This window comes from Lynx canadensis, chromosome A3 (genome assembly GCF_007474595.2).
Source record: "Lynx canadensis isolate LIC74 chromosome A3, mLynCan4.pri.v2, whole genome shotgun sequence".
Lineage (NCBI taxonomy): Eukaryota > Metazoa > Chordata > Mammalia > Carnivora > Felidae > Lynx > Lynx canadensis.
Window position 1 is genome coordinate 26,394,703 of NC_044305.1, and position 26,427 is coordinate 26,421,129.

Below are 26,427 nucleotides of genomic sequence, written 5' to 3' on the forward strand. Positions count from 1 at the left end.
GAGCCTCACGCTGCCTCTTAGCGCTGCCAGCTCATTCCTATTCCCTGGTTCTCTGGTGGCTTCTGGATCTGTAAGAATTTCCAGCTCCCGGGAGGGCATTTTTAACTTTTCCTTCTAGGGTGCTGGATCATGGGGCAGCCAGACGGACCACTGTAGTACACTGGGGAGTAAAATAACTTGCCAAGGCTGACCCTCATGTCACTTCCCTGAGCCTCTTTACTCCTTTGTAAGATAGGTTGGTAACAGCTGCCTTGCAGAGCTGTTGCAAACAGGGGTGAGTTTAAGTGAAACAAACAGTCAGTCCTGGGGAAGCGGTCGGCCAGACCTGTGTCTGCCTCCCCAACGGGTGAACCCACCAGAGGGCGTCTGGGTCAGCCCTGGACCCCGCCCCCCTCCCCATCCCCTTCAGGCCTGGTTCCTGAAGCTTCTTAGGGATCATGGAAGTACTTTCTTCAAGTAGGAAAAGCATTCTTTGTGTGTTGGCGGGAGGGACGCACTCACCATCTGGGCCTGTGTGGATGTCTATGCAGTCACCTGTGTGCCAGGGGGTGAGGGGACTTGCGTCACAGGTGTGGTGTGTGCTTGTGTATGTGGGCAGTCCTGCCCTCTCTGCCTTTGGGGTCACCCTGCACGTTGAATGTGGTCCTTTCCTTATATCCTCAGCAAATTCACCCTCACTAATCACTATCTGAAGGGACAGCAGGAGTCTGGGACCTGTGGGGCTAAGCTGCCACTCTGGGCCTCAGTTTCCCATTTATAAGCCGAGAGAGGCTGAACCAGAGAGGGCAAAATGCCTCTCTAATTTGCATAGTCTAGGATTCTCATGCACCCCCTCACCCCCAGCCCCGGTCTGCATCTGTCCTTAATATCGCCTGCTGTGCCCTTGCATTGAACACACCTTAGCTGGCATGGGGGGGGGGTGGGGACATGGTAGTGGGGGTTCCAAGCTCTGCTTAGAGGCTCCGTCCCCTCAGCCCACAGAACTGCCTACTTCTCTGCTCCCACACTCCCCCACCCTATCCAGGACTGGCTGCCCCAGCTAGAGAGGAGGGGCCAAGGGCAAGTGGTCCCATGGGCACCCAGGATATGCAGGAATGGACTGCAGGTCCTAGGGAGTTGTCAGATCTGAGGCAAAACAAGTCAGCTGGAAAACTGACATCCCAAGGAGCTACATCTGCAGGGCGGCTGAGAGCCAAGATTTATGTCATGTCCCCAGAGCTAATTTTTTTCCAGCTGGAAACCAGTTGGCAGTTGAAATGTCTCAAGGGTTGTGAGGACAATTTCCTCTGGGGAAGATGGCTGTGGACCAAGGTGGATGGGGCATAGAACTCCTATAAATCCCAGAGATCTAGAACTGGAGTACCCGTTCCTAGAATATTCCACTCACATGGGATTCTAGAGCCCCCTCCCCCACCACCTTGGCAGGAGCCAGAATCCCCCAGAGCAGAGTAGCAGGGCTCCAGTGCCCTCACCCTCATCACAGAATCCAGATCAGAATGACTCCTTAGGACATTTTATCAGCTAAGTGCTTGAAAACTTAATCCAGAATTAAGAATGTCTCTCTAGAACAATTCCCCTGCTAAGTGTGCTAGGACCTCACCAGACAGAGTATCTGTTGTATTCAAGACTTTTATCTAGAAGAAATGTTCTAGATACTCATCTAGAACAAACAATGGCTCCTTGAAACGTTTCACCTGAGGTTTCTGGAACCTCATCCATAACAGAGCCCATAACAAAGGGTGTCTCCTGATGAGTTCACCTTGGAAACATTCTCTATGCTGTGCATTGAGGGTTCCCCTCCCCCCAACCTGCTATCCCTTCATGCTTCTGCTGGCTTGGACCCCCTCAGTTGTCTCAGGGTTCTTCTTCCTGTCAGCCCCCACCCCAGCTCCCTCTTTTAAGCCCCCTTTTGTCCAGGCTCCGGACCTCAGACCCCACAGGAGCTACACCAGCCTTGTCCACCAGACGTTCAACCTTCCCTCACATCTTCCACGGCCTCCTCCGTCCTGCTCAGAGATCTCCTCTCTCCAGAGAAGTAGCCCACCCCCAACACCCCCTGAGGAGCACAGGGCCTAGGTCACGGACCCCAGACGGTGCCCTTTCTCTGGCAGGTCCACCAGGAGCGACATGTGGGTGACTCCAGGCAGGGGAGAGGCTGTGGTGCCCCTGGCACCCAACGTGGCACGGAGGCCTCCTTGGAAGCGGGGCAGCTAATGAGGAGTGTAGCACCAGTTGATTCCCTGGGCCCCGGTTCAGGGGAGTTTAGGAGATGGGCCACAGGGCTGCAAACAGGCCTAGGGCTGGGGCCTCCACAAGGCTGCCCCCTCCCCAGAAAGAACCCATGGTTCTTTCTCCATAAAGGTCAGGGCCACTCTACACTTGGACCAACAGATCCACACCCCTGTAGCTGGGTGGCCCTGAAATTCCAGGCTCAACACTGTGGTCGATGTGGGGTCGGCCAAGCCTGTCCCTCTTCGTGGGGGAGACTGTGGCTTACACCGTGGTCTCATACTCCAGCAACTCCTGGGAGGTCCCCACGCTCCGGTACTGCAACCGGGGAGTGGCAGGAGACGAATACTCCAGCGCCAGAATAGTCTTCCGGAGCCGGCGGTCAATAAAATGAGCATCCCATGCAGGGTACTTCTTACGGGGCAGGTCGATCCGAATGACAGGCCCCTCTGTCCGCAAGGTACGGGGCACTGGTGTGGGAGGCAAGCCAGGCCGCACCTGGAAGACAGGTGGCGTGGGGGTCCCTGCACGCTCGCCCCCCGCGGAGACCCCATCCCGCTCAGTGCCTGTAGTCCTCGGCAGGGACCTTGGGGGGCTTGTGACAGCGTCGGCCGGTGGGCCACAGGGTCCTGGGGCCTCAGGGCAGATGCAGCCAGGCATCTGGGGACCCAGCATGGGCCCGTTGGGGTGCAGGAGGCAGTAGTAGACACACATGAAGAATATGCCCAGCGCGAAGCTGGAGGCCACCACGCAGACCAGGATGAGTGAGTGGAAGTCGGTGGAGAAGTTGCGGCTGGAGTACCAGAAGCCAGTGAGCGCAGCGTTCTCAAGCAGGACGATGCAGTAGTAGAGGGTCATGCGGCGGCGGCTGCGGCCCTCCTTGACATTGAACCAGCAGAAGATGTAGATGATGCCCACCACCATGTTGTAGATGATCTCCTCCCACTTGGACATGCAGAAGTCCGTCTCGCCCTGGATGACCCAGAAGGTCATGACGCACCAGTGGGCCACGATAAAGATGCCGAAGTAGAGCTTGTAGACGCTGGCAAAGAGCGCGAAGGCCAGACTGCGAGCAGCGATGGTGAACAGGTGCCACAGCACCTGGGCCACAGCGCCCTTGTAGGACAGTGGCCGCTTGTCGTCCCGTGAGTCCCTCAGCACCTTCTGGTAGGAGGCCAGCGTCCAGGCCAGGGACACGAGCGAGGCGGAGGTGGACAGGGCTGCAGAGACAGGGTGAGGGCAGGGCGGGCTGGGTTAGGGGTGGGTCCGGGTTGGGGTGTGGGGAGAGGGGGGAGGGTTCTGGGTCAGGAGCTGGGTTCCGAGGAGGTGTGAGGGGAAGGGTCTATAAATCAGGAGGGCTGTGGGGAGGGTCCGGGTGGGTGGCCTTCAAGAGCAGTGATGGGGGCAGGTAGAGCAGATGGGGCTGGGTACTTCTGGAGGAGTGGGAGCATAAAGGGGGAGGGAAGGTGGGTGACTTTGGTCTCCATAAAGGTCAGGGCCAGGTCTCTAGAATAGGGATATCAGGATTCAGGAGTCTTGGTGGAAGGGTGGGAAATTAGGGTCCAGGATTCTGGGAGTGAAAAGGGAAGTGAAGAGTTGGGGGGGGTCACGATTAGGGCATGAAGGAGCCAGGAGGGGACTATTAGTAGCTATAGGCCACCAGGGTGAAGCTGGGGTATGTCGAGGGGTGTCCAAGCTAAGCACAGCTGAGGGCACGGGAAGAAATCTGCAGTGGGAAGTTTTGATTGGGGCACAGTATCCTAGGCAAGGGGTTCCCAGGGGCCTGAGGGTGGTGATAGAATCTTTTAGGTCATTGAAAATGGGATGGACAGTGTCTGGGTGGGAGGAGCACGGGGGTGCTGCCCGGATGTGGTTTTTGTCTGACAACAAAGGTTGGCCTGGTCTGTGAGAGTTAGGGAAGGGGCAAGGTTGGTGGTGAGCACCTGGGGACCAGGTAAGCCTGGGAGGGGTCCCCAGGGAGTGAAGGCCAGTGAGGGGGTAAGTAAACAGACTCTCTGGAGACTGAGGGTGACTGAGCAGGTCTGTGAGTCAGGAGGGTCCCCCAGAAATGCAATCTGGGATCAGGACACGTCCGGGAATGAAGGGCAGGGAACTCCAGAAAGGGCCCGAGGTGTGGTGATGGGGTCAAGGGCCTCTCTGGACTTAGCAGAAATGGGGTCTGCTCTGCCCTGGCAAGGAGGAAGGGGAGGAGGGCGAGAGCGGGCAGCACCCAGGGGTGCCAAGGGGAGGCGAGGAGGTGGAGCCAGGCCTCTCCCAACACGGAGGGTAAGCGGGCCGGTGGAAGGGACATGGGGGGTCTCCAGAGGCCTGGTGGGTGGTGAGAGTAGCAGGGGCGGGGCCTCCAAATCCCCGAGGGTGGGCAGGAGTGGGGGTGCTAGGAAGGAGGGGGGCAAGCAGACTACGGAGGATGAGCGAGCCCCAGGCGGAGGCGGGGGCGGGGGCGGGGCGGGGCGGGGCTCACCGGGCAGCAGGTCCGGCTCGCCGCCGCGGTGCACCAGGAGGCTGAGCTGCAGCACCAGCTGCGGCGCGCTGCGCAGAAAGGTCTCCAGCAGGCGCAGCATGCTCACGTCGGCGCTCTCGAACAGCATCCGCCAGTAGAAGTGGCGCCGCAGCCGCTCTCCGCGCCAGCGGCTCTGCAGCCCCAGGTACATGGCGCGCAGGTACCTGCGGGAGGGACGCCGTGCTCAGGCCAACACCCGCCTCCCCCCTCACCGCCCCGCGCGCACTCGTCCGGGTCTCGGCTCCCAACTCGCCCCCCGCCCCCGCCCTCCCCGGGCCGCGAGGCCAGCGCCCGGCGCAAGCGCGCCCTGTGCCCTCTGTAAAGTAGCGCCCAGCCCAACCTGTTTCCTCGGCCGTGGCCTGGACATATCGCAAGGATCGCCTCCCCAGGCTGTCGTCGGGGGACCCCGAATGCGCGCTCATTAGCTTAAAGCGCTTGGCACAAAGTAAGCCCTTGATTCAGCCTTCTCACCTTCATTTCTGCTCCCGGGGCCCGCTTTCTTTGCAGGATTCCTGACACTTCACAGTGCACTGAGGTTCTAGTAGCCTCGTGATTGCCCTCATTTTACGCATGAGGAAACTTGAGGCCTGGAGAGGTATGCCACTTGTCCAAGGTCACACAGCTAGGAAGCAGTGGAACCGGGATTCAAACCCAAGCAGCCTGGTTCCTTCAGGAACACTCTCTGGTGTCAACCCCCAGCTTCCGGGCCTGTTGCCCAACCCCACCTCTAAGTGGCCAGTTTTTCCCCACAGGGCACAGGGAAGCTGCTCATAGATCCCCTGGCACGAGACTTTGCTGCTTCCTTCTTGAGCTATTTCTCCCAACAAACGTCATGGCTCCAACTGCCCTGTGCAGGTCACAGACCCCAACTCTCCATGTTCTCCCTCACTGCTGGGCTTTTGCACCTGCTGTTCCCTCTGCCTGGAACACCCGTCCGGGTCCTCCAACCCCACTCCAGCCCCAAACCTGGCAACTCCTGCTTTTCTTCCAAGGCACAGCCCTTAAACATGACCTTTTCCAGGAAGCCTCTGCTAACCACTTTCTACTAGGGGTAGGGACCTCTCCCGGGCTTCTGTCTAACCCACAGTGGGTTGCAACTGCCAGGTTATGCGCCCATCTCCCCCAGGCTGAGAACTCTATGAGGATCACTAGGTCAGCTTGCTAACTGCTGTACCCTCAGTTCTTAGCACACAGTAGGTGCTCAATCTGTGTGGGCTCAAAGAATGAATGCATGCATAATTGCAAGGTTTTGTTTGTTTTTATGTTAGAAGTTTGTTTAATTAAACGGAACTCTGGTAACCCAGTAGGGGGTATGGGCAGGATCCTGAAGTCCTGAGTGCAGGTTCCGACTTTGCTTCTCATTTACCGTGTGGTCTTGAGCCAGACCCTCTCTGAGCCCTAGTGAATCCCTCCCAGAGTGGCTGTGAGAATGAAATGGATGAGAATATACTCTGCACCTATGAAGTGCACTGCCCGTGTAGGATGAGAAGGGAGGGGCCTGCCATCCAGATCTCTGGATGTGCTTTTCCTTCTCTGCCCTTGTTCTTTGCCTAGAAGCTCTGCCCTGGGTTGTTGCAGCCATAGACCCTGGCCCCCAAGCCCCTCAATTCTCTGATTCATGGGGCAGGCACACCCTTTGCTGAAATCAGAGAGTGCTCTTCTAGAAGTTATCTCTCCAGAAATCAGGGGAGAAAATCCCAACACAGATTCAGTGATCCTATCACTTGAATCTGAAATTGAGGAACCAGATATTTGGGGGTCTCCTCCCAGATGTGAAGTGCTGGCATTTTTAACATGTTGTTTGGGAACCTGGGGACCAACTGTATTCAACTGTGTGTTGCCAGCCCACGAGGAGAATCATGGTACCCCCTGGAATTTGGTATCAGCTGATACCCAGAGTTTCCCAAAATGAGTATCCCAGTTATAGGAATGGTGTGGCCCTCCCTGAACCTCAGTTTCCCTATCTACCAACAAGAAGGATGGGCTTGATGACTCTGGAGATCCTTTTAGAGCTAATGTTCTGGGACTCAAACCTCCTTCCCCAAAATGTGGCCAGAAACATCCCATTCAAGGCTCTCCTCCCCATCCCTGGGTCTTCCCAGCACCAATCAATGGTGTAGACACACCTTCAACATGACGCAGTGTAGGACCAGCAGCTGGGAAGGGGAAGAGGGCTGGTCCCTCAGAAGTGGACTGAACAAATGCAAAGGCCCTCAGTCTAACTCCCCCATCCAATGCTAGAACTCCTTCGGCAATTCCCAGCCTCGTGTGTTTACACCTTCTGCTTGCACGCTCCCCAGGATGGGGAGTCCCTACCTCTTAAGGCAGGGCCCTTGCCTTCTGAGCACCTTCAGGACTGGATTGTGTTTCTTCTGATGAGCAGAAATTTGTTTCCCTATGCCTTCCATCCTCTGGGCCCCTGCCTTCCCCACCACTTAAGGATCCCTTCAGCCAGAATCATTCATTCACTTACCAAGTATATTTTGATCGCTTGTTATGTGCCAGGCCCTGTGCCCAAGGGACACAGATAAGATAAGATCTGAAGTAGATGCTCTAAGATGCTTGGGAGCCCAGAGAAGAGATGGGTAACTTTAGCTTGGGCGGAGAGGAGATCAGGGAAGACTTCTCAAAGAAGAAACATTTCATCTCAGTTTTAAAGCATGGGTAGGATTTGAAGGCACACAGGAGGCAGAAAGGCATTCCAGGCAGAAGAAACGGCCGAGGCAAAAGCATAGAGGCATGAGAGGGCATGGCCTTTTAGGGGAACGGCCAGTGGTTTGCTGGGGCCGGAAGGGAACTCAAATTGTGAAGGGCATCAAATTCCAGACTGAAAGGTTCATATTTTATTTTAAATCTGAATTCTATCCCACAGTCAGGGTGATGTGATCGGTTTGCTGGCTTAGAAAGCTCGCTCTGGAGGCTGGCTTGGAGGAAAGCCAGGAGAGGCTGGGGTTTGGTCCAGGCCTGAGATGACAGGCTGAGCAAAGGCAGGGCACAGAGGAGGGGCAGAGAGCAGAGGAGAGATGGCTAGGTGTGGGGGATGGGGGCTATGGGAGAGACCAAGATGGCCTCCAGAGCTTCTGGGGAGCCCAGAGCACAGACCACCTTCCCCAGCCTCCATCTTCTCCCAGACCTATTCCCTTCCCTATTCCTGTGGCTCTGGCTTTGAACAGAGAGGAGAGACCAGCTGGTCCAACATGAAGGGGCCTGGGGAGTTGGGGGAGGGCGACACCCTGGAAGTTTCTCTCAGGCTGAGGACCATCTGTTTCCTGGCCCGGGTCAGCATGAGGGAGGCCCTCGCCCAGCCAGCATCCTTCACCACCTGACAGGCTGCCTCCCACCTCCCTGCCCCCTCCTGCCCCCTCCCCTGCCAGCTCCCAAGGCCCCTCGTCCCAGATAACCGCAGACAAAGGGCTCACCCAGCCCAGGGCTACTGTGGGCCGAGCAAGGAAGGGAGAGGGGAAGGAAGGAGGCCTCTGATTCCCAAAAATGTGGTGTTGGGCAGGGAGTGTGGAAAGACCCTGCTGCATTCTGGGGATGAGCGGACGTGGGTACAACCTCACTCTGCCCCTTTTGGCAACAGGACCCCAAAGCGTGGCTGTTCCTTTCAGCCATCACTAAACACTCGCTGCCAAGGGCCTGTGAGGTTTTCATGAGCCTAGGAAAACGTTGGAGGCCTGGAAAAAAAAATTGGCTCTAAAACACAGGGAAAAACTGCAGAATCAAAATTAATAAATGTTTAATTAAATGTCTGCAAAACAGAACACGATATCAGCCAGTTGCCTGCAATTTGGCTCTTATCTGGTTATATATAATTTACATTTGGTGTTTGATGTAGCTGCATTTTAATATGCTTGATAGATGTGGGGCCCACCAAGGTTTTAAAACAGCCCTGCCCAGGACATGCCACCTAATTTCCCTGCGCCTCAGTTTTACCTTCTTTAAGGGGGCCAGCACTCACCATCCTGCCTGTGTCACAGCCCCTGGGGTGGGGATCAGAAAGGCAAGGTGGCAAAATGCTGGGCTTGTGCGTTTGCCTCCCAGCCCTGATCTGGATGCTGTGTGGCCTTGGGCAGTCTCTTTGCCTCTCTGAGCCTCATTTCCGTCTTGGTTGTGAACATTGAATGAGGTGATGGGTTTGAAAATAATTTCTACACTAAGAGGGGTGGGTGTGCACAGAGAGAGGGAGCACATGTTAGGTGGGGGCCTCTGGCTCCTCCCGATCACCGAGCAGCCTCTCCTGAAACCTCTTCTGGGAAGCCCACCCTGCTCCACCCTATTTGAAGGGAAGTTGGAAGAAGTTGATTTTCACCACAAATGGGACCAACACCACCCACAGAAAAGGACACCCCATCTCAGGGAAAGGAATCCAACCTGGGGGTGGGGTCTGGGGGTGCATCTGGTCTCAACAAAAGGCATCCCCGGTCCATCCATCCTTTCTACTGCCACCACCCTGGTCCAGGCCACCATCATCTTTTGCCTTCTCCGTGGGTTCCCTGACTTCTCCTGCCCCCTGTAGTCCACTCTCCACGTGGCAACTGTTGGAATACTTTAAAAACCAGTCAGATCACATCATTCCCCGTCTCAAAACCTCCCAAGGGCCTCCCATCACACTTAGGATAAAGTCCAGTGGTTTTCCCTTGGCTTGTGGGCCCTAAACCATCTGGCCCGGCCTCTTTCTCTCCTCGTTCTCTCCTCAGCCAGCATTCCAGATGCCCTGGAGGTTCCTCAAACCGGGCCGAACTTGTTCCTGACTCAGGACCTTTGCACTTACTACTTGCTCTGACTGGAACATCCGTCTCCAGACCCTTCCGTGGCTGGGTCCTGGGTCCTCGGTCCTCACCGGCTCCCGTGTCACTTTGTCAGAGAGGCCTCCCGGGTCAGCCATCCCCTGTGGGCCCTCTGCCCTCCCCACCCCAGTCTCATCACTCGCATTGCCCTGTCTGATCTTAATATAGCCTATCAAACAATCTTGTTTATTACTTGACACATTTACGTTCTGTTTTACCACTGGGCTCTATGACGGTAGGGACTCTGTCTTGGGCACCACTGTCTCCTCAGCATTAGTACCTGTAGTAGGTGCTCAATAAATATTTGTTGAGTGAATAAAGGTGAGAGAGTGTTCGCGTGCATCTTTCTGCTGACCTCAGAGGCCCTGGGGCTCCTTCGCCTGAGTTTTCTTATTGCCAGAACACCTTGTGGGCAACTCCTGTCCTCACCGACTCATTCCTGTCCTTCCTCCTCCAGGAAGGCTTCCCTGATATTTCTTAGCGTGGTTGGGCCCCACACAACACTGACTTAAACTGCCGAGACCGGTGTGAACCGAAACCTAACAGGTTTACCATCACCCATTTTACAGTGTGGAAACGGGTGCTCAGAGGTCTCTTTTGGATTAATTTGCTGGCTGCCCATTTTGTGTCCGAGAAGAAGAAGCCTGTCTGGGAGGAATTGGCAGAGCAGGTAAGTGTGTATCGTTGAGAGTGGGGCTGGGTGGGGGGAAACCCACCCCACCCTAGAGAAGAGAGAAGCCAGCAGGTAGGCAATGAAATCGCTTGCTCAGATATGCAAAAAGCTCTCTCTTCTAGACCCCATTGCCTCTGAGAGCAGGCAGCAGGATCCAGAAGTGGATGGAGCTCATTCCCTGCTTCCTGGGTCTGGTTGCCATTGTGACCCAGGAACCTCCCAGTGTCCCCCAGACCTGGGAGCTTCTCCTCAATGGGCAGAAGGGAGGAGGAAGGATGAAGGGATCTCATGTCCCTGAGAAGCCAGGAGGCTCCCGGGCCCAGTGTCTGGGTCACTCTGTCTCTCTCCTGTTTTTCGTTCTTGTATCCCCGGAGTCTCTCGTGGTGGCCAGGATTTCTGGCCTGGGCCTCAGTCTCCATGCAGATGGCCAGCTTGGACCCATCCTTTTGTCTGCCCTCAGATCAGGTCCGGGGCCTTGTCTCTGTCTGTGACTCAGATCAGCCTGTTGTCGTGTCTATCCCTTGACTGCGGGGTTAGCCTATTTATTTATCTTTTCTTCAGTTACTGTCAGTCAGTCAGTCAGTCAATCTGTTAGTGAGTCTCACCCTGGGACCCTGGGTCAACCCACCTGTCTGTCCCTTAGACTACGGGTCACGCTGCCTCTCACATACTATGTTCCTCTGTTAGTCAGACTGACCTTAGGGTCCTGGGTCAGCCTATCTGTCTGCTCTTGGAGGCTGGGAACATCCGTCTGTGTGTCCATTAGAAGTCAGGATGGCTTGTCTGTCCCTTTGGATACCGCACCTGCCTTTCTGTCTGTCTGTCTGTTTCTAGGATCCTGGGTCTGCCTGTTGTTCTGTCTGTCTGTCTTTCAGTCTCTCGGCTGCCTGGTCCATCTGGTGGTCTGTTGCTCAGCTCGTGGCTCGGCATGACTGCCAGTGTTCCTGCCGTCCTCCCCTGCCTGCTCCTCCTTTCCCGACTCTGGGTCTCTTTCTGTCTGTCTGCGTCTCTCACGTCCTCAGCTCCTCCATCTGTCGGTCTCGGCGTTTCTGAGTGTGTGTTCTCGCCCCTTTCCACTCCCCCTCACGGCTCCGGGCCAAAAACACAGCAGCTTCCAGCGGCTCCCCCACTCGGGCTCCATCCAGGAACCACCCCCCCACATGGCTGGCTCTCTGGTCTCCCACACGGGCCAGGCCTGCAGATTCTGGAAGGTGAGCCGGTGGAGCTGATGGGAAGGAGCAGGAACCCCACCCGAGCGGAGCCCGTGACTGTTCTGTAGGTGTGTAGGGGGACAGCGTGCAGGTGTTAATAATAACGATAATAGCTCACATTTATTGAGCGCCAACTGCACGCAAAGCCTTGTTTTATAGACTGTCTGTTCCTCACGGCAGATCTTTGAGGTGGGTGCTGTTATTATGCACGTCTTGCAGATGAAGAAACGGAGACCCAGAAAGGGAGTGGGGCTTGTATAAGTCACACGGCAGGTTAGTGCCAGACCTAGGACTCCGACTTGGCTCTCCATGGGCCCCTGCCTCGGAGGTGATTCGGTTCCCTGGAGGCTGTGCAGTATGGCTGCCAGGGAAGACCCGTGTTGGACAGGGATGGACCTAAAAGCTTTGACTGAATGACAAGTGTTCAGAGCAAACAGGAGGAGGTAGGACACTGGTAATTGGAGTCAGAGGACTCAGGCTCAGTCCTTCACTGGACTTTCTGAGAAAGTCTAACCCCTCTGGGGACCTCAGTCTCCACTGAAAAATGGGCCCTAGTAACCAGATTCTTGCCTACCACAGCGGGTAGTCATCAGGCTCACAGCCCACCCATCCAGTTCTGGTAACAGGGCCCAACAGCAGTGTCTTGAAGCACTTCCTTCCACCAGGGGGCACCATTCTAGTGCAGGCCCCTGAACGCCAAGCGGTAGCTGAGGTCTCTTTCTTTTTCTTTTTCTTTCTTTCTTTCTTTCTCTCTTTCTTTCTTTCTTTCTCTCTCTCTCTCTCTCTCTCTCTTTCTTTTTCCTTCCTTCCTTCCTTCCTTCCTTCCTTCCTTCCTTCCTTCCTTCCTTCCTTCCTTCTCTGCCCTCTGAGCTTATTTTTAACACAGCTGCCTGAGGGGTCCTGTGAAATTCTGATCAGGTCGTGCCACACCCTACTATCTTAGAATAAAATCCTCACCATGACCTTCGAGGCCTCGTGTGATCCAGGTTTGTCCACCTTGGAGAGCTCATCTGCCTCCACCTTCCCCTCTCATGCCTCTCCAGCTGCTTCCTGAATACCCCAAGCCCATTCCAGCCTCAGGACCTCTGCCTGGACAGGGGCTTCATTCTCAGTCTTTTCCATAGCTCAGTGTCACCTCCCCAGATCCCCCTCACCCCACTTCCAGAGCATTTCTACCCACCCCTTGGCCACTTTCTGTCCTGTCACTGTTTTCTTTTTTTAAAGTTTATTTATTTATTTATTTATTTTGAGAGAGAGAGAGAGAGAGAGAGAGAGAGAGAAAACACTAGTGGGGGAGGGGCAGAGAAAGAGGGAGAGAGAAAATCCCAAGTGGGCTTTGCTCTGACAGCACGGGGCTCGGTCTCGTGAACCCTGAGATCATGACCAGGAGTCAGACGCTTATCCACTGAGCCATCCAGGCACCCCTGATTTCTTTTCTTAATGACACATATCACAATTTGAAATGGTCAAATTTCTTGCTTACATATTTGCTGCCTGTCTCTCTCTGATGGTGGGGACCATGGTTGTCCTGTTTTTGGCTACGTCCCTATTGCCTGGCAGAGAGTTAATGTTCAATATATGTTTGTTTCTTGAAAGAGTGAATGTGTAAATGTACCTTATATATTATGTACTTTATATATATAATTATAATTATATATAATATATAATGTAATAATTATATAATATATTCATATAACATATATGAATATATAATATAATAATTATAATTAATTATATATGTTATATATTCATATGTTGTAACATATACGAATATATAATAATTATAACTAATTATTATATTATATATTCGTATGTTATATGAATATATTATATAATGATTACATTATATATTATATATAATTAAATATAATTATTGTATTATATTATTATATTTATATTAATTATGAAATTGTTATATAATTTTTTAAAGTAGGCTCCATGCCCAATGTGGGGCTCGAACTCATGACCCTGATACCAAGAATCACACACTTTACCAATTGAGCCAGCCAGGCCCCCTGTGAATGTACTTTATAAAATCTACTTAATAAGCTTCCCAAGTAAAGGCGGTCAAGTGCAGAGAGAAAGAACCCAAGCTTGGGAGTCAGGGAGACCCAGGTTCAGATTCTGGATCTATCATTTACGGTCTGTGTAGCCTTGGACAAGTTGCTTCCCTCAGCTCAATGCCCATTTTACAGAGTAGCTATGAAATCAGAAAGTGGTGATAAGCATAAAATTCCCAGCCCAGTTCTGGGCACTTGACCTATGGGAGGTTTTAGGAGTTGCCTGACTCGGACGCCTCAGCAGGAAGAGGAAGCCTTGTGGTTTCCAGTTTCGTGTCTGGGACCTATTCCTGAGACCTATTCCTAGGCTGGCAGGACCTATTCCCAGGAGGCAGAGGGTCAGAGAAGTCCCTTTGGGGAAAATGCATAAGGCAGGGTCTTCTTTGGGGGGTCTTAGAAACAACCCCCGTTCATCGAGAGGCCTTCTGAATGTACTTTGCTAAAATCCTCATTGCAGACCCGTGAGATTTCATGGGCATGATTCCCATTTTCCAGATGCGGAAATGGAGTTCCAGAAAAGAGGAGGTTTGACATTTACTCACCCTGCATTTGTGAATACCTACGCAGCGCCAGAAACTCTGCTAAAGTGTTGGTGGACACGATCGTGAGCAAGACAGACCCAGCCCATGTCAGGTATTGCCTCGTAGGAGACCTGGACGTTATTTAAATCATCATGTAAACTTGTAACGACAAACATTCCATGGGTACCAGACATGCTCCAAACAGGATTCTGTGCTCTAGGACAGGAAGATCGGGCCTGGCCCTGTAAGGTGTGGCAGTCAGAGGTGGCTTCAGAGGGGGGTGGCTGCTGAGCCATCATCTGAAGCAGGCACAGGAATTAACCAGGTGAAAGAGGGAGCAAAGGAAATTTCTGGCAGAGGAACAACATGGGCAAAGATCCTGAGTTGCAAGGAAGCAGTGAGTGATCCGAGGGGCTGGAGCTCAGAGAAGGAAGCGAGAAAGTGTGAGATGGGGTGAGCCTTGGCGAAGCATTTGGTCTTTATCTTAAGAGTGATGGAGCCATGGAGAGGTTTAAAACAAGGGAGCAAGGGTAGGGCTAGCCAGCACTTCTGCATTTTAGAGGGAACACTCTGTGGGGAGCAGAAGGGAGAGAGGCAAGGGTAGAAGGTGGGAGATGAGTTACAGGTGAGAGTTGAGTGTGGCCCCCACAGAAGGGCACGGACTCCAGACGCAAGTAGCAGGCACTTGCAAAAGTGACTGGCCCAAGGTCAATAGCCAGAAGCATCAGAGTTGCATCTCATCTCAAAATCAGGGCACAGATCAGGCTGAGTCAGGCCCTGCAGACCCAGCTACAGTCTCTGGGTTCTCTGGGAAACAGTGGGGCCCCCTTAAACAGCCACCTTACCTGCGGTGGGGCTCAGGAAGCTCTGGAACGGCCCTGAGGCTCCCTCCCCATCTGCCTACCCCTCAATGCTGAGCGCTCCTGTAAGGATGCAAAATGGGACCTTCCTGGGGTTGGCAGCCAAATGAGTCATAAATGTCAGAAAAGAATGTGATTTTACACGTTTGGCTCCCGTTCGTATGGTGCTGAGAGCTGGGCTGTTTCCCTCCTCCTTAGCAGCCCTCTACAGAGTCACAGCACCTCTCTCTCTCTCTCTCTCTCTCTTTTTTTTTTTTTTTTTTTTTTTTTTTTTTTTTGCTGGGCTAAGGCCAAACACTTCCCTGCCACTAATTTTAGGCTCTGGCTGAAAAGCTGAGACCCTCTCCCCTCCCACCCACTGCTATCGGCTCATCTTTTCACTCAGCAGGAAGTAGGCAGCCCCTCTCCAGCAAAGCATTTGGGATGAGGTTTCCCACCTGGTTTGTCCTTTACTGTGTGCGTGCAGCCAGATCTCCTCCGCTGTCTGAGCCTTACTTTCCCCATCTGTGAAATGCGTGCAGAACAGAGACTAAAACTCAGGACCCTATACTCTAGCCCAGGGCACTTTGCCCGCCCCCTCCCCTCCATTTCTCTCTTTTCCTGATATCTTTGGGCAGAGTCATCCCTATTTGGGAAGGCATGAGCCACTGGGGCACAGGGGTTAGGGTCCAGTCTCCTGGTGGCATCTGAAGGTACTTGGAGGCCCAGGCAGGGAGGAAGCACCATTTCTTTCTGTCCCTGGCCTGGGGGACCCTAACTTATAGAGAGACCAAGCTGATATTATGGGGGACTCTGGGGAAGGATAGATGGCTACCTTGCCTAGAGAGCAGAACAGCTCTAGCTGACTGCTACCCTGGGAGACTGTGAGCCCAGTATGGATGGAATTGCAATTTTTCAAGAATAGATGGAAATTAGGATATTCATGCAAAAAAAAAAATATTCCAACTTGGAGATGTTGGCAACTAATTTTTTAAAATACCATATGAATTTTTAAGAAATTATTATTCCTTTTTAAAGGTGTGATAACAGTATTAGGTATTTTAGTTATACTTTTAAAAAGTCTGTCTTTTTAGAGATGTCCTGAAATACTTGTGGATGTGGTGATATGATGTCTGAGATTTGCCTCAAAATAACATGGAGGGGAAGGAGACAGCGTGGGGTCTAGACCTATGTTCTCCAACATCTGAGTGTCCAACCCTAGCCGCTTATGGTTATTGAAATTTAAATTAATTAAAGTTAAATAAAATTTAAAATTCCTCTTCTCAGTCACACCCAGCACACTTCAAATGCTCAATAGTCATGCGTGGCTAGTGGCTACTGTATTGAACAGTGCCGATGTAGAGTATTTCCATCACAGCAGAAAGTTCTATTGGATGCTGCTGGCCTAGATAAAGCAAGGTTGGCCATGAGTTAAGTGTTGAAGCAGGGTGGTGGCACGTGGGGGGGTCATTATCCTGTTCCCTCTACTTTTGTATATTTAAAAATGTTTTTTCCCATAATCAACAGTTTCATCGAGCAGTAGGGAGAAAATACTGTGTGGGCCAAACAAACACATCCTCGGGCTGGATTTGCCCATGGGCCACCGATTTGCAACCTGTGATCTGGCAGTTAAGCCTCACGAAGCCCCCAAGTTCGATCTGTACAGTCTTAAAACCATAAGGGGCTTTACAGAGCATCTAATTTACCCTCCAAACAGAGCAGGAGGCCCGGCTGCAGCTTCCCTGCCAAAGTCAGTCACTCTTGTCTGCACTTGTGTGGTGACGGGGAATTCACACCCTCAGGAACAGCCCACTCAGTTCCTGGACAGCTTGATTGTCAGGGTGTTCTTGCTCCTGTTCAGACAGATTCTACCTCCCTTGGACCTTGGGTTGTTATCTGTCCTCACACTATCTCTGGCGCCACAGGAAAAGTCTCTTTCCTTGAAAGATTGTCTGTGGATGAGGGTTAGCACGCATTAGGACTCCCGATGCCCCTCCTTTACCCCCTATCTTGTGACTAAGCAAGTGGGATGGCTGCTTCTTGGGCCAATAATAATAGTGATTGCAGTAAATATTTCCTGAGCATATAGAATGTGAAAGCTCTGTGCATTTATATTATCTCAGGACATCTTTACAAGAACCTTAAGAGGTGGATGCTGTTAGGGGTGCCTGGGTGGCTCAGTCAGTTAAGCGTCCCATTTCGGCTCAGGTCATGATGTCGCAGTTCATGAGTTCGAGCCCCTTGCTGGGCTCTGTGCTGGCAGCTCAGAGCCTGGAGCCTGCTTCAGATTCCGCGTCTCCCTCTCTCTGCCCCTCTCCTGCTCACACTCTGTGTCTCTCTCTCTCTCAAAAATAAATAAACATTACAAAAAAATTAAAGAAGTGGATGTTATCACCATCCCCACCTCACAGATGAGACTAGAGTTCTGGCTGGTGAAGCAACTCGCCCGGGGTCACACTAGTAGGAAGTCATGGAGCCCTGAGCCCACCAGCACTCCAAGCTCTCAGCTACTCTGCCCTCTCGTCCGAGTCCCGGGGAATTCAGGCAGTGTTCTTGAGCCCCTAACTGGACTTACAGATGGGGTAACTGAACTCTAGGGAGTGAAGTGCCTTGCTCAAGGTTCTTGTTTCAAAGAATCCATTTAGTTCGCACAAACATTTATTCAGGACCTACTGGATCCATCTCCGAAGTCAGCCATGCCAGCATTCCTGTATCCTTCTGGGAACCTAGCCCCAGGGCTGTTCCTATCACATCTTATACAAATAGAAATTCATTGCCCTTAGCCTGCATTTGTCCACTGACAGTGTGGAAGCCTGCAGATATAGGCCTAGCAGACCCCAACTGTGCCCACAACCATACTGGGGTCCCACACTGCCTTAGCGCCCCCCACATCGGCCACAGATACAAAGCCTACTTCGACAGACTCATGTTCTAGTAACTGCTAGGGACCTTGCCAAAGCTGGCCAGGTGCAAGGTCCCCCACAGCAGTTGAGGGTCTGCTCTGGGCCAGTCGCCATGGGGGACGGAGGAAAGAAAGAGCAAGGCCTCACCTCCTCAGAGGCTTGTAATCTGGTAGGAAAACCAGCTAGGTGGGCAGGCGATCACAACAGAATAGAATCAGGACTGTGAGGCTGCAGAGGAATGAGTAATTGTGCCTGGAGGGAAAGTCTGAGAGGAAGAACCCAGAATGTTAACAGTAGGTACTTTATATTCAAATAAAAACTTAAAAATATCTTTCTGATTTTTTCCCCCTCTTCCCAAAGCAAACCTTGATTGGTTGTGTTGTAGGAATACGCTTAACTAGCAGACTTGGGAGCCTCACTGCATCACTTTAAACCGTGGCTTTGCTCTTTACTAACTGGGACGCTGTTACCTCTTTGTGCCTCAATTTCCACATCTGTAATATGGGACAATAATGCCAACACTAATTGAGCACTTAATGGTATGCTGAGTCCTGGGCAAAGCATGTTCCATATATTAGCAATAAGCCTTCACAATGGCTACTTGTCTAGCCATGGGACATTATTATCCTACTTCACAGATGAGGAAACTGAGAGAGGTTAAATGTCTTGCCCAAGGCCCATTAGCTCACACATGGCAGAACCAGAGTTTGAGCTCCACAGTCCTTACGCTTTATCACCACTCTCCCTACTTGACAGAATTGTAGTGAAGTGGAATGATCTGATTGAAGTTTCTATAAGGTAACTATAATTTTCAGGGGCGCCTGGGTGGCTGAGTCAGTTAAGGGTCTGACTTCGACTCAGGTCATGATCTCGAGGCTCATGAGTTCGAGCCCTGCATCGGTCTCTGCGCTGACAGCTCGGAGCCTGGAGCCTGCTTCTGATTCTCTCTCTGTGTGTGTCTCTCTCTGCCTCTCCCCCGCTATCTCTCTCAAAAATAAATAAACATTTAAAAATTTTAAATAAAAGTATAAAAACAGGTGAATGTGTACATGTATTTCTTGGTTAATTAAAACCAAAGAAAATCTTTACGCAATACAAGAAATAGCCACTTAGTAAGCGGAAATCTTTCGTAACCCCACCTCTCTGCCCCCCAAGATAATGAGGGAAGGGGAGTCTTCCTTATATCTTTTCTATGCTGCCTGAGGTTTAAACAAGAGTATATAGTTCCTTTATAGACAGACAAAACAACGAAACAATTTCCACTTTAGATTTAAAAACAACAACTTGCCTGAGTGAGAGAGTGGGGGGTGGGGTCTGAAGGGTTGAGGGCAGAACGGGTTTGTTCAGGGAAAGCTTCTCAGAAAGGGCACCATTGGAGCCCACCTTTAAGGATGTGCAGAATTTCACTGGGAGGAGAACGGGACAGAGTGTTGCCAGAAGGACTACAGGCAGCTGCTCAGGGACATGAAGAAAAAAAGCGTGTGGCTTGCTTTTGTGGGGGGGGGGGGCGGCGGAGGGTGAGGAGGGAAAAGGGCAAGAGGTCAAGGGCCCTAATGCCCCACTAAAGCATCTAGACTGGAGTGGTGGCAAGGTCAGATTTGAGCATTCAACTGTCCTTCCGGCTGCAGGTGGAGGCAGCGGGAGGGGGATGGGTGGGATGGAGGGAACTGGAGGCTGATAGGATTTCCCAGGGGAGGAATTTCAAGACCCTAACAAAGGCTGGGTGGTGAATGGAAAGGCCAGAGTAGATCCCAACCCATCTTCCTTCTCCTCCCTGGGGACCTTCGCCCCAGCTGCAGGGGTTCAAAGCCATTTCCTGGCAGCCCTCCATCCTCCCCACAGGGCTTCTCCTGTGTGGTCTTTATAGATCAAACAGGGGACGCTGGGCCCAACTGCCGCCGCTGTGTCTGTTAGGAGCAGCTCTAATGGCCTGTTGCAGGCGGATGGGCTGGGAGAAGGGGGTGGGGGGTGGAGCGCCTCCTGGAGAGGGGTCTCCCGGGAGGTAGGTGGCGAGGCTGGGCTGGAACAACCCTGCAGAGTCAGAGCAGGGAGGAACCTTGTGGACAGTCATTGAGTTCAGGGGGGTTGTAAACCCGGTTCAGCAGGGGTCCTGTCAAAACAAATCCTAGGTAGGTAACCAAAATAATCAGAAAAGAGAACTTCAGAGATTTCAGTTGAAATGATGGTGAGAAGGGAGTGAAACGGTTTGGAAACCATTATGGAATCCGCTCTCTGGCCGGCTTTATAGATAATAATACAAATAGGAATGGCTAAGAAGAATTGCACACTTCCTGTGTTTCTGGTACTGTGCTAAACACCACGTATACATTATTTTATTCCCTAAAGCCACCTATGACAGGTACTGTTATTAGAATATCCATTTTGCAGATGAGAAAATCAAGGCATAGACCAGTTATGCTGTTTGCCCCAAATCACAGAAAGTGGCCAACATGGGATATGGCTGATTCCACAGTCGAATTCTTAACCATTAACATTCTGGCCCCAGTGGGGAAATTGACAAAAGAGGGAAAGATACCCTGTCCACTCGGCCTGAAACAGACCCCCCCCCCACTAGCCTGGCCCAGCCTTCATCTCCCCTCACCTGGATCATGGAGCGGGATCCTCACCAGTCTCCAGGCTTACCCTGGCCACCCTCCAGTCTATTTCCAGTAGCCAGAGTACACATTGTGAAACTTAAGTCAAGACCCTATTCCTCTTCTGCTCAAATCCTCTGGGGCTCCCGCTTCATGCAGGATGAAAGACCAAGTCCTCCTGTGGCCTTCGAAGCCCTGTGTGATCTCGCCCCTGCCGATCTGTCCACCATCATCTCCTACGGTCCCACGACTCTCTGCTTCAGCCACACAGGACTTCTCCTGGCTCTTCTTTTTCCCTTTGCCCTGGACATCCTTCCCAAGGCCTCCACACAGCTCACCCTCACCTCATTCTGCCCTCTGCCCACAAGCCACCTCCTTGCAGGGGCCTTCCCTGATCATCTTATCTCAAAGAGCCAAACGCTCCTCCCTGGAACTTTGTAGCCCCCTGCACTGTTTCACTTTTTCCATAGCACTTACTATTTGACTCATTATATTTTATATTCTGTTTAAAATGTATTACCATATTTTATTTTGCTTGCTTATCGGTTTCTCCCGTTAGACTGTTGAGCTCTATGAGAACAGGGACTTTGTCTTATTCACCACTCTATTCCTAGCATGTATATAGCAGGTGCTCTGCAATATTGTGGAATGAATAACTATAGATTGAGTGCACAGGTACCTTTGAGGCCCTCTTGCCCCTCCCTGGTTAAGTGTGAAGTGAACAAATCTCCGTCCACAGGAAACAAAGCCCAGGCTGATGGCACTAATCACCTCCAATGGTTCTGAATACTTAACAATGGGGCCAGCCGTGTGCTAAATCCTTGGTATGTGTTGTCATATTAAACCTAGAAAGAACCCAAGAGGTGGTCCTTAGATTATGAAGGATGAAACTCAGGCACAGAGAGATTATATAGCTTGTCACGATCACATATAGCAGATAGACGGGTCAGGATTTGAAGTGAGGACATTTGAATCCAAAGTCAGTACTCTTAACCATTAAGCCAAGAATATAACTTCCCAGAGAGAAGACCCAGAGACTGACTTTCACACCCAGTAGGTTACTCATTCATTTCAGAACTTCTTTTGAGTGCGGGGTTTGTGAGGAGGCAGAGGGAGCAGTGCTGGGGCCTAGACATAGAAAGAGTATTAGAGGGAAGGCTTTCCCTCTAAAGGCCTGCCTGCCCCCCTCCTCTCCCTCCCCATTTTAGGGTCCCCAGATCCTGACAGCCTCAGAGGAATCTATGCCAGATCATCTCTCACTAATTGGCTTAGCAAATTATGCTTATCTGGGCAAAGCTCGGGCCCAGTGAGTTCAAGATTAGGGAAAGCAGGATTCATGGTCTACCGCTCTGCTGCCCACAGGGTCAGGGAAGACAGGGTTAGGACTTTAATTGGCTTAACAACCCTGAGTGGCTTAACAGCTCAGAGGGTTGGCGTTGAGGAGGCCGGGAGGGATGAAAACACAGGTTGCTGTCCAGCTCACAGCCAGCTTCATGTCCCACCAAAGGATCTGGATTTGATTTTCTTTTTAAAAAATTTTTTTTTCAACGTTTTTTATTTATTTTTGGGACAGAGAGAGACAGAGCATGAACGGGGGAGGGGCAGAGAGAGAGGGAGACACAGCATCAGAAACAGGCTCCAGGCTCCGAGCCATCAGCCCAGAGCCTGACGCGGGGCTCGAACTCCCGGACTGCGAGATCGTGACCTGGCTGAAGTCGGACGCTTAACCGACTGCGCCACCCAGGCGCCCCAGTGGATTTGATTTTCTAAGGGATCAATCTGTCTTTATGTGGGCCATTGCTCTGGGATCTTCCAATGCAGCCACTGTGTGGTGCCAGAGATAAGACTTAGGCTTGGGAGTTGTTGGACACAGCTGGGTTGACACCCCAGCTCCCCCTACTTCCTCAGTGGGTGACCTTGGATGTGTTATTTGACTTCATCTGAGCCCTACTTTCTTGTCTGATTGGGTATATCAATTGCCACCAGTGGGGAGCTTTCAGGGTAGAACGAGATCCTGTGCCTGGAGCACCTCATATGGAGTCTATTGGGTCATGGTGCGTGTGCAGTGTCCATGAATTCCTTCCCCTCGTCTTCCTCCTCAGAGCCCCATCTTGGGTTTAAAATAATAGTAACACCCATTTTCACAGGGCTGTTTGGAAACAGAATCCAGCCTTATCAAGTGAAGCCATGCACCGATACGAGTCTGTGTTACCTGGCTCCTTAAAGTATTCAGACTTTTGATTCAGCATTGTATAAGCTTGAGGAGTTGAAAGATATTTTTATAATTCAAATTATTTCATTCAGAATTGAGAGTGTGAGATCAGAAGGTGGACTGGCCAGCCTCCCAGCTTTGATCCTGTAGGGCTCTTCCTCATTACACCAAGTTCTACCACTCAGAACATCTGCACCAAGGCCTGCTGAACAGTGAGCATGTTCATTGTGGGAACATTTCACGTGGTAAGCAAACATATGCCAACGTTGCTTAATTTCTAGGAATGCCAGCCCCAGTGGCTTCTCTCTATCTTGTCTGGGTTTTCCTCCATTTAGCCAGACACTTAGCCATTTTAGAATCCAGAGCTTTTGGGACAGGGGCCCAGAGGCTTTAGCTCTGGTAACTAGTCCCAGAGTCAAAATTCCAGAAAAGGAAGGCTCTTAAGGTCATCAGATCTAATGTTCTCATTCCACATACAGGGAAATTGAGGCCCAGAGGTGGGAAGAGTGTCACCCAAGGTCACCTAGCAAGCTAGTTACAAACCCTGATGAAGACGTGGGTTTCCTAATCTCCTCACCCCAAGTCCAGCACTCTCCCCACGATACAAGCTGTCTCCCCATCCTCACCCACATAGTTCAACTCCCTCCCCCTCCTTTCACATTCTTATCTCAGTGCAGCAGAAGCCCTGACTTTCTATCTCCTGGAATCTTGGAATCTCAGACTCATAATTCTTTGAGCTTGGGGGACACTTTCGTGGCAGAACTGCAGGATGGATAAATTGAACTTAGGCTTTGAAGGCAGAGAGTCCTGAGTCCCAGCTCTACTACAGCTTAGCTGTGTGACCTTGGGCAAGGATGCCCCCTTTCTGAGCCTCCACTCCCTCAGCTGGTAAGTCGGAATAATACCACCACATCCCAGGATTATTAGGAGGGATATAAGAGATGAAACGGATAAAAAGGCAACCAATGGGCTTGGCACAAAGTGAGTGCTTAATAAAATAATTGTTACAGAACTGTAAATTAGGGCTCTCATGCCTCTAATGCCTAAGTGAAATGGTCCAGATGTGACCAAAGGGAATGGAGCTGGACAAACAGGAGACATATACCCTGTATACATGGCTATAGGCCTGATACTGTTGGATTCCCTTCCCCCCCCCCCAAGAAAAGCTAGAACTCTTGGTTTTTGAAATACTATTCAAGCCAAACAAAACACGTTTGTATGCCATATTCAAACCTGGGGACATTAGTTTGTCATCCCTGGAGAATCATCTCATCCCAAGCCCCTCACTTTACATATGAGGGAGAGTGGAAATAGTTAGCCCTTTTATCTGAGAAGCCATGGAGCTCAATGGACCCTCAGCCATCTCTAGGTACTCTCCCTGAGACCCCACCCCTACCCCATGGTCATTTTTTGCCCTGTTTGAGGGAATCTCAGTTTATGTTCAAGAAAGAAGTATTTGTTTCTTGTAAGTAGATTCTAAACAAGGGGAGGAGGGGGTTTGAGGTAGCCAGTGAGTTGAGGGGCAGCTGGCCCATTTTAGGCTAAAGGGAAAGGGGGATGAAGCTTTGGCTACCAAGAATAGGAAGTTGCCATTTCAGAATCTAAAAATATCTATCACCATCTGTCCACTCGGGCACAGAATGATAAATGCAGATTAGTTCCTGGATGTAGACATGAATATTTTTATGTGTCAAGCTAATAATAATAACACCACCTTGTGTGGCTAGAGCTCCACCTCCCTTTTCCCCCAGGGCAAGCTAAATGAAAAATACACACCATCTCAGCAAGGCGTGGATGGGGAAACCAAGGCAGAGAGAGACTCAGCAACACAACAAGGGTGACACAGCAAGTGAGCAGCTGGGACAAACCCTGGGAGTCCTGTTTCCAACCCTCAGCCCAGCACTGAATCTTCTGAGTTAGGCAGAACGTGTTAACAAGTAGCAGAATAAATATAACAACAGCAGTAATCACCCCTTACGTCTCTACAGTGACTTTGACTTTTTCCTTGATCTCCCTACATCTGTGATCATGACAATCTATTACATCCCTAAAATATGTTACAGTCTGCAAGGCCTTCACACAGACTTTCTCTCACCCTACCATCCCAACAGGTAATAAAATGGGATGGTAGACCAATGAGATGAAATAAGTAGGAATTCTCCCTCATTTCACAGGTGAGGAAACAGGCTTGGAGGGAGGTTTATCTAAGACCATAAAGTGGGCAAGTTTATTCTGTCAGTGCACAGTAGAGCCTACACTACCAGAGCGATTCTGATTCAAGGGGAACCCCAGGTTCAGAATTCCCCCTGTCTCCAATTAGCTCAGCTCAGCAGACAGCCTGGAAGTGGGCTGCTTGTACAAAGCCTCAGTTTTGTTTTACTGTCCTGGGATTAAAGGTCAGCTAGTGGCCATTTAATCTCAGATTCAAGATCTTAAATCCCCTTGGCCCTGTCGGGATAGGGGAGACAACTGGGGAAGTCCTAGAAAACAGAAGACAGCTTCTCAGCAGGGTCCAGCACACCCTTAACCAGAAGTCCAAAAAGTTTGGGCGGGATATTCATTTAGCTGCCTCAGACTGTTTCTCCTGGGAGGTTGGGAATGGACTGCAATTCCAAACTGAGAATCTTCGAGAGCAAGGAAGGACTTCTGAGATCTTACCTAACCTGAGGCTTGGCACTCAGGCAGAGAGGAGTGGATCAAGGCTGGAGGGAGCCCTGGGGCCCTGTTCCAAGCTTCCCTCTCATAACCCTTCAGCCCCTGGCCCTCCTTATTCACACCCCTGAGGATCACTTTTTCTCTCTTCTTGCCCCATCCCCTCCTCCCTCAATGGCCAGATCATAGAGGATGGTACTGAGGTTGGTCAGTGTTTGAGGGTAGAGGGCAAGAGAAGCTGGCAGAGAAGAAATCAGAACTGCAATAGGGTGGGGCGGGGCGGAGGTCAGGACGCAAGGGGGACCTGAAGAGGTCAGAGCAGGGCTGGGGCGGCAGGGAGCCCCCTTGCCACCCCCACTCCTTGGGCTCAGCTCCCTCCACCTGCGCTTCTCCTACCTCCAGACCTGGCCGAGCTGCAGGAGGTGGACGAGGGTCTGCAGCAGCCAGACGCAGAGGCGGCAGCAGCGGCGGCGGTAGGCGCTGGCCGAGGAGGGCGCGGGCCCGGGACCCAGCTGGGGGCTGCCTTCTTTGGTCCGGAAGGCGGCGGCGCTGTCCTTGGTGCTGATGGAGGGCCCGCCGGTGCCGCTGTCCTTGGTGCTGACGGCGGGTCCCGGGGCTCCCGCGGGCTCCGAGTAGTCGTAGACGAACCAGCGGAAGCTGAGCAGCTGCACCACCAGCGAGGGCAGGAGCACGAATAGCAACGTGAGGCCAAAGTAGGTGCGCTGACCCTGCAGGTAGTAGGAGGCCGCCAGCCACAGGTCCGTGGCGCCGTCGGAGAAGAACACGAGCAACGCGCACAGCACCCAGCAGCAGTCTCGCAGCTCGTAGCGTGGCCCCGAGCCCCCCGCCCCGGTCACTCCAGGGCCCCCGGCCACCGCCGCCGCCGCCTCCCCGCGCCCGCCTGCACCACCCCGGGCTCCTCCAGCCGCCCCCTCCGGCCCCGGGCCGGCCGCGGCCGCCGCTCCATCCGACTTCGCGGCCATGTTGGTAGAGCAGGAGGCGGGGAGCGACTTCCGGGCGGCGGAGGGGGTGGGGTGCGGAGTGGGGAGGACCCTGTGCGGGAGGCTCCCGCCTTCTCGTCTTCCTCCTCTCCTCTTCTTCCTCCTCCCCTCTACTTCAATTATTCATTTCCCTCGGCGCCGCCCCCGTCCCTCTCCCACCCCGCCAGGGCTGTGGCCGGATGGGGGCAGTTCCCCTGGGAATGGAGAGGGGGAAGGGAGTG

General features: G+C 52.1%; 1 protein-coding gene across 1 annotated transcript; it reads right to left on the minus strand.

Moving 5' to 3' along the window:
- Nucleotides 1–2,235: 2,235 nt before the first annotated feature.
- XKR7 (XK related 7) lies at nucleotides 2,236–26,188 on the minus strand. Its single transcript, XM_030308982.1, has 3 exons — nucleotides 25,602–26,188; nucleotides 4,712–4,914; nucleotides 2,236–3,449 (listed from the first exon to the last, which is right to left on the minus strand). The coding sequence occupies exons 1-3, from the start codon at nucleotides 26,186–26,188 to the stop codon at nucleotides 2,494–2,496; spliced, it is 1,746 nt and encodes a 581-aa protein (XP_030164842.1). The 3' UTR covers nucleotides 2,236–2,493.
- Between the last annotated feature and the right edge of the window lie 239 nt (nucleotides 26,189–26,427).